This window comes from Erpetoichthys calabaricus, chromosome 2 (genome assembly GCF_900747795.2).
Source record: "Erpetoichthys calabaricus chromosome 2, fErpCal1.3, whole genome shotgun sequence".
Lineage (NCBI taxonomy): Eukaryota > Metazoa > Chordata > Cladistia > Polypteriformes > Polypteridae > Erpetoichthys > Erpetoichthys calabaricus.
Genome location: NC_041395.2, coordinates 170,743,224 through 170,761,553, shown reverse-complemented (window position 1 = coordinate 170,761,553; position 18,330 = coordinate 170,743,224). Strand labels below are relative to the sequence as shown.

At 35.7% G+C, this 18,330-nt stretch overlaps 1 protein-coding gene across 1 annotated transcript in view; it reads right to left on the bottom strand.

Annotated features, from left to right (window-relative positions):
- The window catches only part of LOC114646541 (solute carrier organic anion transporter family, member 2A1), a 120,326-nt gene that overhangs the window by 36,921 nt on the left and 65,075 nt on the right, over positions 1-18,330 (bottom strand). The window contains exons 4-9 of the mRNA XM_028794771.2: positions 17,083-17,319; positions 15,244-15,342; positions 14,039-14,184; positions 8,103-8,175; positions 2,708-2,872; positions 693-909 (exon numbers count right to left, since the gene is read on the bottom strand). Coding sequence (XP_028650604.1) covers positions 693-909; positions 2,708-2,872; positions 8,103-8,175; positions 14,039-14,184; positions 15,244-15,342; positions 17,083-17,319 — 937 coding nt within the window. The remainder of the gene's footprint in view (positions 1-692; positions 910-2,707; positions 2,873-8,102; positions 8,176-14,038; positions 14,185-15,243; positions 15,343-17,082; positions 17,320-18,330) is intronic.

Sequence of the window (18,330 nt, the reverse complement as noted above, 5' to 3'; positions counted from 1 at the left end):
TTTTTACTGAAACCACAAATAACTCAGTGCAACATTGAATATTGTTTAACCAAACAATAAAAATAGTTTAATTGTTTAACATCACATAAAAATTGTCTAATTTCTAGAAAGGATGCTAAATGGGTGGGAGTTAGGATGTTCTTCATAGAGTATCACTTTCTTTGTAATGGGTTAAAATCTATTAGCAGGTTCTAAAATGCCTACGAGTGGTTTAATATAGGAGTGTGACTAGGTGGGTACAAAGAAGGCTAATACCTTTTGCCCCTTTGTTCAAATTTACTGCGACACTGACCAGGATAAATTAGTTATAGAACAATAATGGATGGATGGATGGAGCATGCCATAAAATACAAATATAATGGAATGACTTTGCTGGATCAAATTGTTGCATAAATTCCAAAATTCAACATACATAAATCATATTGACGTTTGCCTGGTTCCTTTGTCATTTTGAACTCAATCCATGTATCAATTGTAACTTAGTTATTTGCGTTTTTTGCATCTCATTTAACTGCTAAAGCTGTTAATGTGTTCATTCATTGTCTGAATCAAATTCTGTTACATTTATTGAATGCATTTATCTAAAGAGATTTGTGATATTGACCAACCAAAACATTGCCTCCATTTGTGACATCATAATTTAACTTCTGTTATCCTTGATTGTCTAAAACAATTACGGGAAAAAGATTTACCTGTCAATAGGATGTTTATTTTGGTCCTGACTGGGATAAATCCCTGCAATCCTCTGTGTGGGGCAGCCCATGAAAAAGAGAGGGAGGCATAGCAGAAAAGAGATGAACAAAACAACCACAGAAAATCTAGGGATGATTTTGAGAGATAGTGCCATTCGCTTCATAATGATTCCTCCTAGAAGCATTCCTATAGCAGCAGCTGGTAGGTTAAAGGCACCTAAAGATTCAAAGGAAAATAGAACGTTTGTTATCTTTATATATTTATCTTCAAAGTGGGTATATTTTTCCAAAGCACTTACATCAGGGAGAGGTCCATATTTTACCCTTTTTTAACCCAAATAAAAAAATACAGTTTATAGATTGTTGTAAACAGTCATTTACCTATTTAATTATTTGCCAGTTACAGTAAACAAGAAGTTTTAATCCCAATTGCAGAACCAAGAGGGAAAGAAATAAAAGTTCATTTTTTTATCTGTTTAAATATTGGTACTTTTAAAAGATTTTAGACAAAAGAGCAAAGTAAATAAAGGTTGACTAAAAAAAATTTTAAAAAGAAAGATTTTTTTTTCATAATAGTAAATCAACAAATGATTAAAATACAAACTTGATTACTAAATTACACGGCTATAGCTTTTACCGTAACCTTTTAATGTAACCCAAATTTCTTCTATATCTACCACTCAAACTAGATTTCAAAGCACAAAAATTGTTTCCCTTTGTTGCTCAAATTTATCAAACACTTGTTAGTTATATTAAATTCTGAAAAATGTACACTATCACAATTACATTATACACATACTGCAATGCCAATTACATGATTTTTGGTTGTGATTTGATAAGATTACATTACATTAAAAAGATGCATTATCATAATCAAGACAATGTTAAATATAATTTCAACCACAACACTGCAACTCAAGGGGCTTAATATACAGTAGCTGAAAACACAGTAAACTGGAACATGCATTTTGTCGACGACTCTCAATCACAATGTGACTGTGATGCCAATTTTAGCAGTAAGCAAAGCTTCTTTAATAAAATATACTGTAAAGGCTGCCTGTACACTGTCAGTGTCTGCTGTTCCACAACTGTTAATATTTTAAGAACAGACTTTGACCAGACACTGACTTATGTTGAAAGTTCTCCTCCCAAGGCCAGCTCAATTTGACATGTTTGAAGTGAGCAACAACAGAAAAGTGTAAAGTAAAAATTGAAGTTTAACCGTAAGTGCTGCACTAATATGTACTACCTGATACAATTTCTTGTTTTCAATTCTTTCAAATATTTACATTATTCAAAGACAACATATGTACATATCAGACCTACATGGACTATGTGACAGGATCCACTTTTTTCATTTCAACCATTTAAGTTAATTTTATAGTTGTTTTATTTACACTTGTTAGGTGTCATTAGCTGATCGCATCACCAGCTTCTTAGTTCAATGTGTTTGTGTGAGTAATAAGCGCTTATCATGGCTACCATTAATTTAAGTATCAGTTGCACATTACAATTTTCTCTGGACTTTTGTAAAAAAAAAAAAATAAGGGGAAAGTGCTCACAAAATAATTATTTAAAAATTTCAATTAAAGAAATTTCAGGATTTAATCGTATTACCATTTACATTGCTTTGAGTTTTGGTTTCACCCAGGCCATAAGGACACTTCTAAGTGTTTATATGGTGACCAAAAACACCTTCACTGGCTTTTCTACTTATCTCTCTGACTCATGATAAAATACTGCTCACTTGCCAAAACCTGACTCACACTACACTACTTCATTTATATAAAAACTTTAAATGGGAAAGACACTATTTTTATAGTCTCATGTTCAAATGTCCAGTATAACAATATTTCTCTAGAAATATATGCAGTTTCTATTATTATGTTCTCTCCAAATATTCTTCTAGGTGTTCTAAGTTCATAACTCAACAAATCTGATAAATATTCTCTAATTATTTACATTAACCATCATTAAGATATCTACTGTGACATAAATAATCGTCTGTTACTCACCCATCAATAGATTGGCATACGAAGCGGTAGCACCATATTGTTTCTCGAGAAATTTACTGAGAAATGTGGCCAGTGCAGCAATTACAGAAGAGAAGCAACACTGAGTCAGGACCAAAAGCATAAAGAAAGGATTCAACAGCAGCTTCACAAATACGCGTGGGAATTCTGAAATAGAGTGCAAGCATGATGTATTACACAGAGCAAGTTACATATCAAAACAATCTATGCTTAATATCAAAATGTCTCCTGTGCCTGAGGCACTGCTGTATTATTCCTTCACCGTCTCTGCTGATGATACAAGAAGGTTTTTTAACCTTTTAGTCGCCATTCACTAAACAATCCAGTTCAAATGGAGAATTAGAACATATGTTACAAAACTGCTGCAGCCAATCAGAGATCCTTAATATCTCATTGTGGCCTCCACCTGCATTAAAAAGACAGCTCTCTCTGTATCAAAAAAACAAAAAAACAAAAGGAGTGTCTCAAAACTAGAGACCAGTAACACTCAATCATGAAGAGATGAATTAACTTGAGAGACTGTTGCTGGGGCACATTAAACAGAACATTTCTGATAGTCTTGACCACCTTCATTTAGAATATCATCTGAACCAATCCACAGAGGATGCCATATTTCTTGTTAATCATACCATCCCGGCACACCTGGGGCCTCATGTATAAACGGTTTGTACGCACAAAAATGTTGCATAAGAACGTTTCCACGTTCAAATTGCGATGTAAAAATCCTAAACTTGGAGTAAAGCCACGCACATTTCCACGGTAGCTCATACCCTGTCGTACGCAAGTTCTCTGCTCGGTTTTGCAGACTGGCGGAATCCAGCGTCAAAGCAGTGCTACTGTTCCTGTGTGGTTATCCTTTCTTTTTTAGATTCACATCCCTGACACGGCTATATAAATATATTGAAATTGAATATTATTTATTAGTTTAAGGCATCTGATTGTAATTAACCTGTAACAATATAATGGTCCACAGAATGGTCAAACTATTCCAAATACCATAACTGCTTTAGCGTTGTTACTCTCACTGCACCTTCTTCTTCTTCTTTCAGCTGCTCCCGTTGGGTGTTGCCACATCGGATCATCTTTTTTCATATTACTCTCACTGCACCACTTGGAGTATTTATATCACTGTATTTGAGTGTGAATCACAGCTGTACAGCAGCTGATCGGAAAGAGAATTATCAGTATACAGCATCAAGCACATGCTGCCTCAGCCATGCTGTCTATTGAACTGCTCTCATATGACAAACACTTCAAAGCCTTTCCTGTACGGACCTCGCAGTTCGCAAACAGTTTCATCCCAAGAACTCTAAACGCACTCAATCAGTCCATCGAGTGCTCCTTGTATAACTGTTTGTACTTATAAGTACAATTACCTCACTGTAAACTTGCGATACAGTTATTTAATATTGCACAACCTGAGCCACTTTATAAAGCGTGTATTTACATATGATGACGATATAATTTTTAAGATGAAATACAGCAAAATATGTTTATTATATTATACAGATAAAACTTTAACTTTAACTACACGGTGCGGCAGCGCTAGCTAGTTCAGGGACTGTTTCTGCCTCGCGCTGTATTCTTGCTGGTGCTGACGCGACACTGGAAGGATAGATGGACAGAATAATTAAACACGTACTACGAAGATATTTCAATGAAGAATCGGCGTTCTAAGCTTACAGATGGCTTAACGTCTATTACAGAGCTGACTGTGTGGCAATTGGGTATTTGGAGAAAGAAAAGTAAGGACAGGAATTGGAGGTTAGTACGTTTGAAAGAGACAGTACTGCTACAATAAAGTATTTCATCGAAGGTCGCGCATTGCGCAGCAAGCATCTTGCATGAGACATGAGCAATCACTTGCCCACCGTGTTCCCATGTTTAATAACATGCTTTAACTCCTATCATCATGAAAATTATATCATGTATACATCTCAGTATTTTAATTATTCAGAGAGCTGTAATATTACGAATGTAATGGATTCTGTGTCCTGTCAGAGGAAGAGAAAGCTCGGAAGCACGTAGTGATTCACACACATAGAAGATCAAATACAAAACAAAGCATTTAACATGCTACTTTAGTTACGATGGGATTGAGAAACTAGTAAAGTAAACAATTTTAAGATGAAGTTTATGATGTTCTACTTTAATGACAAAATAAACTATGTGATTAAAGTGGAAATTAGTTGACATTAATTAAAGTTGACATTTTATGCCTTTTCCCTACTGTGTGCCTTTTTTTTCTATGTACCCTAATAAGCTTTCATATGACACTCAGGCGGTAGGCTACGACTCACCTTTTCACGGCGACTTTGATATGTGACTTCTTTTTTATTTCAGGCACTGTGTGACTTTGTGAACGTGAGCTTTCGAGTTTCTCCAACATGCTATGTCACTCGATCAATTTCCTTTTGTTGTTTATACCAACAAATAGTAAGTTTTTCCTTGCCTCCGCTTGGTATTTTCTGAAATTCTTCTATTTTCCTCTCTTGCTTTTGCTATTGCCTTTTCACAGAAGGCTGAGCTTAAGGGCTATTTATATTGATTTGCATATTCAAAGAGGCGTAATTCTCGGAGGAGTTGGGGTGGGACAAAAGGCGCGTGCACATGCGTTACTTTTCATGTTGACCGGGATTTATGTAGAAGAAGAACGTGGAAGTTGGCGTTCGCACAGATTTATGCATCTGGGTTTTTTTGTGCTTACGTCATGTTATACAGTAGTGAGAATTCTATGCATGGCATTATGCATGAGGCCCCTGGATACCAAAGACTGCTATGCAAGAGTACTATTTATAGACTATGGCTTAGAATTTAACATAATATATTGTCAAAGATGATTACCAAAAGCTGGAATTTAGTGTCCCACCTACAAAAATGTCAGTGACACTAAGGAACTGATGATAGATTTAAAAAAGAAGCAGACAGAGGGCACTCACAATTACATAATCAGGAGTGCTAGGGAGAGGATTGGCAACTCAAACGTTTTTGGAGTCACCATCACTGACAAACCAAAGTGGGAATAACACATTTTAGCTATTATCATGGACACTCCCCAGTGCCTTTACTTCCTCAGACAACTCTGGAAAGCCTGGACATCTCCATTTATGCTCATAAACATTTATGGTTGCCCAGTGCTGTTAATACAGTACTTGCTGGCTGTGTAGCAGCCTGGGATGGTAGTTGATCAGCTCAGGACACATGAAAAATGTGAAGTGTGGTAAAACAAAATTTTCTGTTCAGAAATATATAACACACACCGCCTTAGAAAGATAATTTTGCTATAATAATAATGTTATTAAAGACCTCTGTTATCCTACCAATTCATTTTTCACCCTCCACTATTCTTGCAAACATTATAAAAGTATTGGCACTCATACCACTAGATTAAATTAGTTTTTATCTCCAGATCATAAAATTACTCAACAGCTACTCATACTATATACTGTAAGATTACTTCTTAATTCAAACTTTTATACTTTGTATTGCTTTTGATGTATATCTTGTTGTGTACGGTCCCTAAATAAAATGGTTGCATTATTGACAAAAAATCATAATGACTGGGGGTAATTGTTCAATTTAATTCTTTGCATTTATATAGCGATTTTCTCACTACTCAAAGCGCTCAGCAATTGCAGGTTAAGGACCTTGCTCAAGGGCCCAACAGAGCAGAGTCCCTATTGGCATTTACGGGATTTGCAGATCCCTAGCCTCAGAGCTTTATCACACTTACCACTGATGAAGAATAGTAAAGATTCACCTCTTAAGATTTACTAACTGATTTAATTTGTCTTTCATCGGCTGTATACTTTTATCACAAAAGTAAAGACTTTAGAGTTTCATCATCACAATATTTCAGCAGAAAACATGTTAGAAAAGAAATTTTGTCAGAGCATTATAATAATGTCTTGTGCAAGCCGCAATATGATTTTATATTAAAAATTCTTACATAGCACACAGTGTCATAAAAATATACAAATATAATGCACATACTTTAAAAAAATAAAGTACAAGTCAATGTATATGTCTGTTTGTCAATGTCAATTTATTTATAGAACATATTTGTGAATTTCCCATTGGGATTAATAAAGTATCTATCTATCTATCTATCTATCTATCTATCTATCTATCTATCTATCTATTTAAAACAACATCAGTAATACTGTAGTCAAAGTGATTTATATTAAAACATATAACAAAAAAATTAAATAAATAGAAATAGAGTACAATAAAACAAAATACAGCCAACAGTGAGTTAAAAAAAATAAAGAATATGACTAAGAGTAGGGAAACCATCAGTATCAGTGAAGGACTGAAAGCTAGAGAATAGAAATGAGCCTTCAATCTCATTTTAAGCAGTTCAATTGAAGGTGACTCATTAATATAATGAGGTTAAGAGTTCCACAGACAAGGTGCAGAAGCTGCAAAAGGCCTGTCCCCCTTAGTTTTACAGTTAGTCCGAGGGACCATCAGAGATCTAAGCTCTCTGAATGGCAGGTGTAAAACACACAATTCAGATAAATAGGCAGGAGCATACCCATGTAATGATTTAAAAACTGGCAACAAAATTTTAAAGTCAGTTCTGAAACTAACAGACAGCCAGTGTAAAGAAGCTAATATTGAACCAACTATAAAAATACATAGATACACACAGGTATACATAGAAATATAAATCATATATATACATTCTCATCTTGAGAAAAGAAGGCAAAAGATACAATTTCTTAGTGTGTATGATGTAAAAGGAAAACACAGGTTATGGGATTATAGGGTCTTTATTGTCATCTATAGAGAGGACAGTAACATTCTTACAGTACATAGAAGCCAGCACAACAACAGTAGGTGTGAAATACTGTCATTAAAGAAGATGATAGGAAATTGAAAAAGTTACTTAGAGAATTAGTGTAGCTTGTTTTGTTTTTAATTTAAATGGTGTCTTGGAAACCTTTTGAAAGAAAACAAACCAAAAGATCAGTGTAGCTATGAACAATTGATGTGAAATATTCCACAACAGGCTTTGTAGGGTCTGTCATCTTTATGGCTCAAACATGTCCCTGAAAACAATCTGCTGTTCAACTTATTTTTCAGCATGGGAAATACCATTTTTCCTTCACAGATGCCAGCTGATGGAGCCTTTCACTAACCCATATACTGTACCTACATATGCACACATATGTACATGTTGTCAGAGAAGAAGAAAATCTTAAACAGATGATTGAAATCCTTCAGGAGTCAACTTACATGTAAAAAAATAAATACAAAGTTCGAATGAAACTATGAAAAGTAATAATTGTTTTCAACACAGGCAGCTGGGGCTGTCTACCCTTGCAAAAGAATGGCCTTTTTATATGTTGAAGGAAACAATAAAAGGACTTACTGCGAATGAAGTTCAACAAAGAAGATTCATCTCTCTTTAAAGTGTCTTTAAGTATGGCATTTTCATTATCACCCTGGATATAAACAAACAAACAAACAAATAAATAAATGAATGAATAAATAAATAAATAAATCTCATAGACCTATCACTTCTAGGTTTCTCGTGACTGCAGCTGGTTTTACCAAATGTTCTACAGTTTCTACACTATCAAAATATAATTAGAAAACCAAAAAGTTAAACCAATACATAAGTAGAAAAAGTGACTTAAAATATATTTCACATAAACAGTAGCAAAAAAGAAAAGATTATCCAGGTTGCTACTTTGAAACCTTTTTAAAATAGCATCTCACATTTCCCCAGTTATATTAATTTTATTTCTTTTTATACACATTTGTGAAGAGAATGTTCTCTAATTAGGCTTTGCAACTCACTTCACTTTGCTTTTACTCTGCTTATCCTGATGAGAGTCACAGCCACACACTAAGCTTGCCAACAAGGCTTCCATATCACAAAAAAAACTTTCTCCAGTCCTTCCTGTGAAAGTTCCTAGACACTTTCAGGCCATCTCAGAGATATAATCTCTCTCTCTTTTGTTGAGAAAAAAAACGTACGGTAGGTCTCAAACTTCTTAGTTGTTGTTTTAAAGGAATCTTATTTTCATAAAGAGCTAGCACATCCTCTTAATACAAAATGATTATCATGACTATCATTTGAATTTGTACCTAAGGTTTGTTGGTGGCCATGTGCATACATTATCTTAAAGACAGACCTCAGTATGTGCGTCTTGGGAACTGCACGTCTGACATTGTGGTCAGCAACACAGGAGCGCCACAGGGGACTGTACTTTCTCCGGTCCTGTTCAGCCTATATACATCGGACTTCCAATACAACTCTGAGTCCTGCCATGTGCAAAAGTTCGCTGATGACACTGCTATCGTGGGCTGCATCAGGAATGGGCTGGAGGAGGAGTATAGGGACCTAATCAATGACTTTGTTAAATGGTGCGACTCAAACCACCTACACCTGAACACCAGCAAAACCAAAGAGCTGGTGGTGGATTTTAGGAGGCCCAGACCCCTCATAGACCCAGTGATCATCAAAGGTGACTGTGTGCAGATAGTGCAGACCTATAAATATCTGGGAGTGCAGCTGGATGATAAATTAGACTGGACTGCCAATACTGATGCGCTGTGCAAGAAAGGACAGAGCCGGTTATACTACCTTAAAAGGCTGGTGTCCTTCAACATCTGCAATAAGATGCTGCAGATGTTCTATCAAACAGTTGTGGCGAGCGCCCTCCTCTACGCAGTGGTGTGCTGGGGAGGCAGCATTAAGAGGAAAGACACCTCACGTCTGGACAAACTGGTGAGGAAGGCAAGCTCTATTGTTGGCATGGAGCTGGACAGTTTAACATCTGTGGCAGAGTGAAGGGCGCTCAGCAGGCTCCTATCAATTATGGAGAATCCACTGCATCCACTTAATAGTATCATCTCCAGACAGAAGAGCAGCTTCAGCGACAGACTGCTGTCACTGTCCTGCTCCACTGACAGATTGAGGAGATCGTTCCTCCCCCAAACTATGCGACTGTTTAATTCCATCCGGGGGGGTAAACGTTAACATTTAACATTATACATAGTTATTGTCTGTTTTTCACCTGCATTATTATCATTCCTTAATATTATTTATTGTATCAGTATGCTGCTGCTGAAGAATGTGAATTTCCCATTGGGATTAATAAAGTATCTATCTATCTATCTATCTATCTATCTATCTATCTATCTATCTATCTATCTATCTATCTATCTATCTATCTATCTATCTATCTATCTATCTATCTATCTATTACAGCCGCAGTCTATCTTCTTTAAGATGGACAGTTCAAGTAGGATATTACTGTATCATCTCAAGCTGGTTCTACAAGCATGAAATTTATTTCAGTTTACTACAATATACTGCACAATCATGAGATCTCAATCCAGCATAATTCCTTTGGAATTCGTTACAACAAGAAGTTCAAGCCCTGAAAGTGTGGCTAAAAATCAACAGAAACTGTGTGACACTATTGATTCAGAATGAATCTACAGCCCTATGGAATGTTTCAAAGAATTCTGCAATGGGGGTCCAAAAGGGAGTACTAGCCAGGAGTACCTAGTAAAATGACCATTGAGTATACATACACACTGTCACGCACGTGTGCATATGGAGCCGCATAAAGACCCGAGCTGCTGCGTGAAAATTCCTGCCAAGGGGGAAAAGCAGGGTACTAACCTCTCTCTCTTTGTTTCCTACAGAAAGAAAGAAGCAGCACCGCCTTGAATGTGCCCAGATTCCCTAACCACGTACTGCCACTTCCGTGATCTTTCCCTTCCTTCCGTCTACCTCTGATGACGTTATGGCTCCCATCCACCACCTTGGTTTCTTCCCAGCATTCCACTGTGTCAATTCCGGTCCTACTCCATTAATGTTCCCCACTTCGCCATCTTGACTGTCTTTGTGTTTTGGAAAAAATCTCTGACCTGTTTTCAAACTATACAGTACACGGGGCCTGACAAACCCCAAACCTGTATGCTGTGTTGTTGTTTATTTTACAGTGGCGTAGTTGGCAGGATTTTGATGATCTGAAATGACCGATGGACATGACCTGAATGCCGTGTTGACCAGTTTGGCAACTCAGATCTAGACCCTGCAGCTCGAGCAGGCCACGATGAAGCGCTGCAGCGCGGGTCTTTACGTGGCTCCCTATGCGCGCGTGCGTGACAACACATACTCATTTTTTCACTTACTTGTTGGTCATAATAACAGAAGACAGTAATAGTGCAAACACTGTATGTGTTCTAGATCTGGAAAGGACACACCAATGTTAAAAAATTGTGGTGTGTTGTATGTTTGGTGTAAACCACTTTGAAGGGGCTGGTACACTTAATTTTATTTCAATAAACTTGTTTACATATTAACTATTGATATCAATTCAATCACAATCCTGTTTCCAGTTTCCTTCTTTATGTAGAATATATCTGGACAAAGCACAATGAAATTTATTTTTGTTGTAATACTGTGATTAGTCTGCCTTTTCTGAAGTATTTATTAAGTACAGGATTTTTTGGTTAATTAGCAGATTAGAATTCCTTCTTTTTATAAAATAATTTTTTACACAAAAATCTTTAATTCCAGGTATTCTGATTAATGGAACAAAAAGTTATTTTATATCCTTTTTATGATCTTTTTACTTTAACTACAATATTGCCAGGTGAATGGAAGATGAATAAATTCTTTGTTTATTGAAACTTAAAACCTATGGTATAATGCAACAAAAGTCTCATTATCTATTAAGATCAATTGAGGGCTCATGCTAGGATTACCTCATCTTGCTTTCATTCCCACAGTTTGCAGATCTTTCAGCAAGCAGAGATTAAGAATTATGACACTGAGTGATTTATAGCCTGAAGCAAGGCAAAATAAGTGAAAGTCTTACAACTGTCGAAATGTATGTTTCCATCAAAAATATAAACTAAAGAAAAGGAGATGTGAACACTACCATCAAGCTTTTGCAAAGTTAAAAATCGTTCAAACCAGACTGACACCTTTTGTTTCATATCAATAAACTTTAGCCACTAACTGGGCCTTAAGCCATGCATGCACTTAGGGACTTTTCAAGTACAAACACATGTGAAATGACACTGGTGTAGTGTAGTTTACAAAGAACCTAAAGTTAAGCTGCAGGCACCTAAGTCAAAAGTAAGTATTGGCACAAGTCAGTGCACGAGCAATCATAACCAACGAAAAATGGCTGAACAAAATGCAAAACTGATAACATTAAGTGTCACAATAAAAAGGCAGAAAAACTGACTAAAATGACTATGAAAACATAGACACAGATCATCAAATAAGCCTACATAAACAGTAAATCTAATTAGAAGCAGTCAGGAGTAACTGTAACAAAAAGGCATTAACTGAGCACAAATTGCGGAAGGAATAATAGCTAAAGAAACACGAACAGCATACATTTGAGTACAGAAGTACTGTACTCTGGTCTAGACATGACCTCTACAGTAGAAGTGTTATTCTGTGTGTGCCAAATGCAAAATAGATGAGCCCTGAGAGACAACACCTGGCTAATTTAGCTATAGTTATCATCAGTGGGCTGGGAGAGATAGAAATATCAGAACAATAAGTAGGCCAAAAATATAGATGCTCCACTAAGATAATCAAGATGTACATAATTCCTGGCCGAAGCAGTGAAGTATGTAAAATGCCTGACCAGGTCATCCTTCTCCAAAGAAAAAGACTATGGATAATATTAACACAAAGCCAATAGGACACTTGTGAGGCACTATAACCTGAACCCAAAAGAGTTTAAAATATACTTAAGCATTATACTGTAGATGCTATTCCATTCTGACAATATTTATACTAGGTTCCGAAACTACTGTAGGCTAATAACAAGGTTCCATTTATTAAAAAAAAAAATATAAGTAGAAACACTAAGGGAGGAATTACCTGTAAATGAAAATGATCAAAAATAAGAGGTAAATATTTGTGCACTTACTCATATGTAGGAAATTACTAGCACAGTAATTTTTTTCTTTTGGTTGTTTTTATTTATAATCTTGGTTTAGTTGTTATTTTTGGCATTGTAGTAGAGTAAACACTGCTACATTCATCTACTTTGATATTCATACCTTCTTGTTACTAACTGAAGTTTCTATGCTTATTTGAAAGCACTCATTAGCATGGACAACATTTCATTTGCAGTTCCATCCACTTATGGCTTCATTTTGCATACCTCACAAAATAAAACCAATTCAAACCACCAAAATTAATGTTTAAAATAAAGCCCATTGAAGAGATGCTTCTTAATAACCAATGAAGACCAAGACTTCACTATGGCTTTGTTGAAGGAGATCCCATTGACAGAAATTTCAAAAACTGAGCATGACTCCAGGAACTTTTTCAAAAATGTTCGTGGAAACATAACACAGTTAGGTAGTTAGGGAAAAATAGCAATAATTTGTGGACAGGATTATAAAGACCAAATATAAAGTAAAGAAGAAAGGAAGGCCAGATCGGTGAGGGACAAAAGGAGAACTGTTTTGTAGGTACAGCCCTGCTATGTATTTCTTTTATTAGTTCTCCTTCATTTGTTCAGACTGGAAAAAAAAAAAAAAACTTTGAAATGTGATAACATGTTTTCTTGATGAGTCAAGGAACTGAGCAGCACTGAACAGAAACAAGCTGATGATCAATGTCACATTAACTTCATTAGAAAGTCTGAGTAAACTGGAGAACCAAGAAAAAAAGGAGAATGTGCAAAACTCCATAAACAGAACAAGGAGACTAGGAATGGAATCCTTACACAGTAGTGCCAACCACTGGACCATCTGACTAGCTTTTGCTTTATTTATGCTTGCACAAACCAGTTGAATTGCTTTACAAAAAATGTATTATTTTAGCATTCAAAAATGATGTGTAATCACTTATATATATCTGTAATATCAGACATTATTCCAATAATAAAGCATCACAGTATATTATTAACAGTAATAAGGGATATTGTGTTTGGTACAGACAAACTGCATTTTGAAAATAAAATATTCATATTTGAACAAACCTAAGACCTTCCTAGTGGATACCATCATAAGTCAATTCACACATTCAAGGTTACTCAGTGCATACTGTATACATTTATACAGAAAATTATAAAGCTAGGGGACAGCCAAGTGACATCAAGTGACAGAAGATTTTGCAATCAGCTTTCTGATTCCCAGGTATATTCCTTAGGAGTTACATCTAACATCATATATGTTTATATGTTTATGTGTAGAAGTTAAGCAGTCAACCTCAAACTCCCAGAAGATAAATAACTAGATATCAATTTCCAGGTTTGACAAACTAATTTCTTTATTAATGCATGAATAACATAATTAAACCAAGCTTACTGGCAATGTGTCATTGTCTTTACTGATCGTTCGAGGGAAAAAGAAATATGGAAGTGAGGTAATGGCAAGAAACCCAGATGATATCAGCAAGCCCATCCACCAAGCTCCAATCCAGCGAGGGTCTCTGGGGGTTAAAACTGGCAATCCTTAAGTTATAAAGAAAAAGATAAACAATCACAAGTTTAATTTGGTTACTCTATTTGTGTTCTGGTAAATTATTAAATTTTGGCAGATAGACAAACCAAAACTGCTAATGGCGCCTATGTTTTAGTGAGTTCGATTGAAACAAAGGTAGGTCCTACCATGTGGATACCCATTTAGCCATAAACTACTCAAATAATAATACAGTAATAATAATAATAATAATAATAATAATAATAATAATAATAATGCATTTTATTTTTAGGGCACTTTACATTAGCAGTAAATCTCAAAGTGCTACATAAAAAGTTTAAACAAAGGCAAAAGCAATATAAAAACAGAGATAAAACAACAATAATTATAGTATTCTTGTTAACAAGCTTTCCTAAATAGAATAGTCTTTAGCTGTTTTTTAAAACAACCCACAATCTGCTGTGTTCTTAGGCTCTCTGGTAGGGCATTGCAGAGCTGTGGAGCAGCGGCTGCAAAGGCTCGGTCACCCATTGTAAGAAGTTTGGTCACAGGGGGACGAAGGCGGTAAGTATTTGAAAAACGGAGGATTCTTGCAGTGGATTGTAGTATAAGGAGTTTCTTGAGATATTGTGGAGCATTTCCATGGATACACTGGTGAGTAAACAAACAGAGTTTGTATTCGATACGGAGATAGATAGGGAGCCAATGAAGTGACCGAAGGATTGGTGAAATATGTTCATATTTCCGCACCCTCATCAGGATTCTTGCAACACTACTGTATTTTGAATTTGTTGTAGCTTTTGAAGGCTCTTGTTGGATATCCCGATGAGGAGTGCATTACAAATAATGGGAATTCTTCAATTTGCATGGTATATTTTATTGCTATAGTGCTTCTACACAAATTACCCAAAATATCAAATACAGTGGAATTATTGTACACTAAGGATGAAGCAGGAAAGCACATTTTGTTGTAAAAGTTGTACATTAAAATTTGTACAACTACTTTGTTATACTTTAGTTAAGAGTCTTCCATAAAGAGATAAAATTAAAAGAAAACATTGTCCAGCTAATGTAATCTATTCATCTCTCACCTGGCGTCATTCTACCCACGTCCACGTAGATCCTCAGCATTCCAGAGCCCATCAGGTAGCCAATGGAGGGTCCAAAAACTGATACAGCGAACAGCATAGCTGAAAACATGCCAGGAAGATTATGTGAATAAAGAAATGTCTACAATTACAGTGCTTAAAATCAACTAAATAATCAGTAAGTACTGGTGGAAAACAGCGGGCATGTCAGGACAATTATTCACTCAACTAACTCTTGCTTCTTGTGGGTATTATCAGACTGTTTTAAAATTAAGTTTAAAGATTTTTGGATTTTTTATTTTTTGTACTTTTCTGAATGATTTTTGGTAAATGCTTCATAAAATATGCTTTTCACATGCACTGCGCAAAGCAAGAGAAGGCCGTAAAGATAGATTTTTCACTAATTTAGTATTAATTGAGTTTATTAAATGAATTAAACAGTATATCAGGCATATATATATACATATTAAAAAAGTAATTATTAAAAATGTAATCATATTAAACACTTATCTTTTGAGTTTTTATTACTGTACTACTGCCAAACACAAGTGCAGCTACAGTGAACAGAATTAGTAAGAAACTGTTTTGAGATTAACAACTATAATAAATGACAGGAGTGAGGAACTCCTAAGGACTGAGATCAGTCCTTTGGGTATGTTTTAAGAATATTTTACCAAAATATCAGAAACACTAGGAGGTAGGAAATTGTGGACAGATATTATTAATTTCCAAATTAAATCACTGGACCATTCATTTTTCACGATCAGTTACACACTAGCCCCAATACAGCTTTTTTTAAAAATTACCTTTTACTAGTACCTGAATATATGCAGTTGCATGACTCTACTATTAAAGGAGTTACTGTATATAAACTGCAAGTTCAAGATTACTATCCTGTGGCTCCAAAATAAGTAGTTTATTTGAAAAGCGGCTATTCGATATGCTTCATTGGAAAACATCTAAAACATCTAAAATCCAGCAGTAAAATGAATAGAAGTATCTTAAGCCAATATGCCAATGCAGCAAAAGAAGATTTATCTACTACAGCAACATGAAACATAAGGTAAAATTTGGGAGAATGAAAGTCAAGTGAAAATTTAAAGTGAGGTATTAGACAAGAGGATTAGAATATCAAATTCATCCATCAGATCAGCTTAAAAACATTTAAGAAACAGGAGATATACAGTATAAGTAAACTTTCAAATAGAAGGCTTTGACAATTTCTTTTAAAAACCTGCAAAATGTATTTCCAATAAAATGTGCTGATGCTATGATATTTCTAAGTTTTAAAACGGAGAAAGATAATTATGTCAATCCAGAAAATCAGAGCATGGTTGCAGTATTATTTTGAAAATAATGAAAGTGAACAAAATGAAAAGTCAGAGAGCCTGTGCCTGTTAAAGGATTGCAAGTACGCATTTAGACAAGGGAGACTCAATTTTACTTACCTTAATTTAATGATAGGACTCAAAAACTTTGACATTAGTAGCCCTTATGAAACTGTTTGGCTTTGCTTTCAAAAAGTATAAAAAGTGGCACCTCATGAGCAACAAATGATTATATGATACATATAGAAACCTGTTAATTATGTTCAAGCCAGCCATACTTTCCTTTCAACATTTACTATGTGCAATGTATCACAGTAAAAGAGTTATTGAAACTTCTCCCCAAAATTCTTTCGGTTTCTCTTGAGGTCAAACTCACATTTTGAAGAAGGTCCATGTGTAACATATCACATTAAATGTGAATCTCAGTAATTAATTGGTAGCTAGTATTTTTTTTTTTTTGCAGATTAATTGATATGATAAAATGGAGAGAGAATCAGATATCTACTGTACATACCAATGTATAATGCTGAATTTCTTGGCTCTGCAAAGTCATCCACATAAGAAATTCCAAAGGGCTGGATGGGAACAGAGCCAACACCAGCAAGCAATTGAGCAGTTGCCATTAGCATCCAAAGACTATTTGTCTCCTTAACCTTCTGAGATAGTTGCTGGTCACACTTTGCCTGGGTAGCCAAGGAAATGGAAATGTTGTTCCGCCACTGACAAAGTTCATGTGACTTGCTACTGTTGCCTGTAGAACAAAAAATCACACCTTCAGAATTATAAAAGTACACAGTTGGAATTATTTCTTTTGTTGTAAATGTCACATTAACTATGAGTCATAATATTTTATTATCACTCTGGACACAAGCCCTATGTACCCTATCAACATTGGTGTTCATTGAGTGTCAGCCCTTGAAAAAGTTAGGTTCTTCACTTATCATTTTTGTGGATACAATGAATCCAGTTTTGGGTAGTAGGCAACAAAAAACTACACTGGCAGGACAAAGAGCAAGACAGGAACTAGCTGTAGATGATTCAGCAGTTCATCATAAGGCACACTCACAAGCACATCTATACCATGGACAACTAGAATCACTAACTATCCTATACTACTGGATCGGTATTAACACATTTACTTTGGTGTTGATGCCAGCTTTTGGACCTCGGTACTACTACCAAAACAATTCCAAAACAAATAACAGAAAACTCCAAAACCACCCCATCTTACTCCAGTATCTTTAGTGCAACTTGCAACTGCATGCCTCCATGGTGTGCTGTGTCGCTGCAAAGCACCCTGCGCCATTTCCCAGTGTGTGTCAAAGCAATGGGGAGTTGGAGGGCTGGTGGTCCCCGTGATTTCCCAATCACAACAAAGGAAGGAGGGTGATAGGGAGCTTGTCCCCTGGGAAAACTCTTATCATGTCAAGGGGGAGCATTTGGGGTGGTCACCATGAAATCTTGATTGCATCAAAGCCAGCAGGATATGCTCTGCCTACTCTACTGCGTCTCGAAGGGAGAAGAAAGGTTGAGTACAAATCAGACATTTACTTCTGGTATCTTAAAAAAGGCAATCAGTGTAAAGTAGTGGTTAAGACTTTGTACTTAAAACCCTGAGGTTATGGGTTCAAATCCTGCTACTGATACTGTGCGACCATGAGCAAGTCACTTGACCTGCCTTTGCTCCAATTGGAAAAAAAATGTAACCAATTGTATCACAAATGTTGTTAGTTGCCTTGGATAAAGGGGTCAGCCACATAAG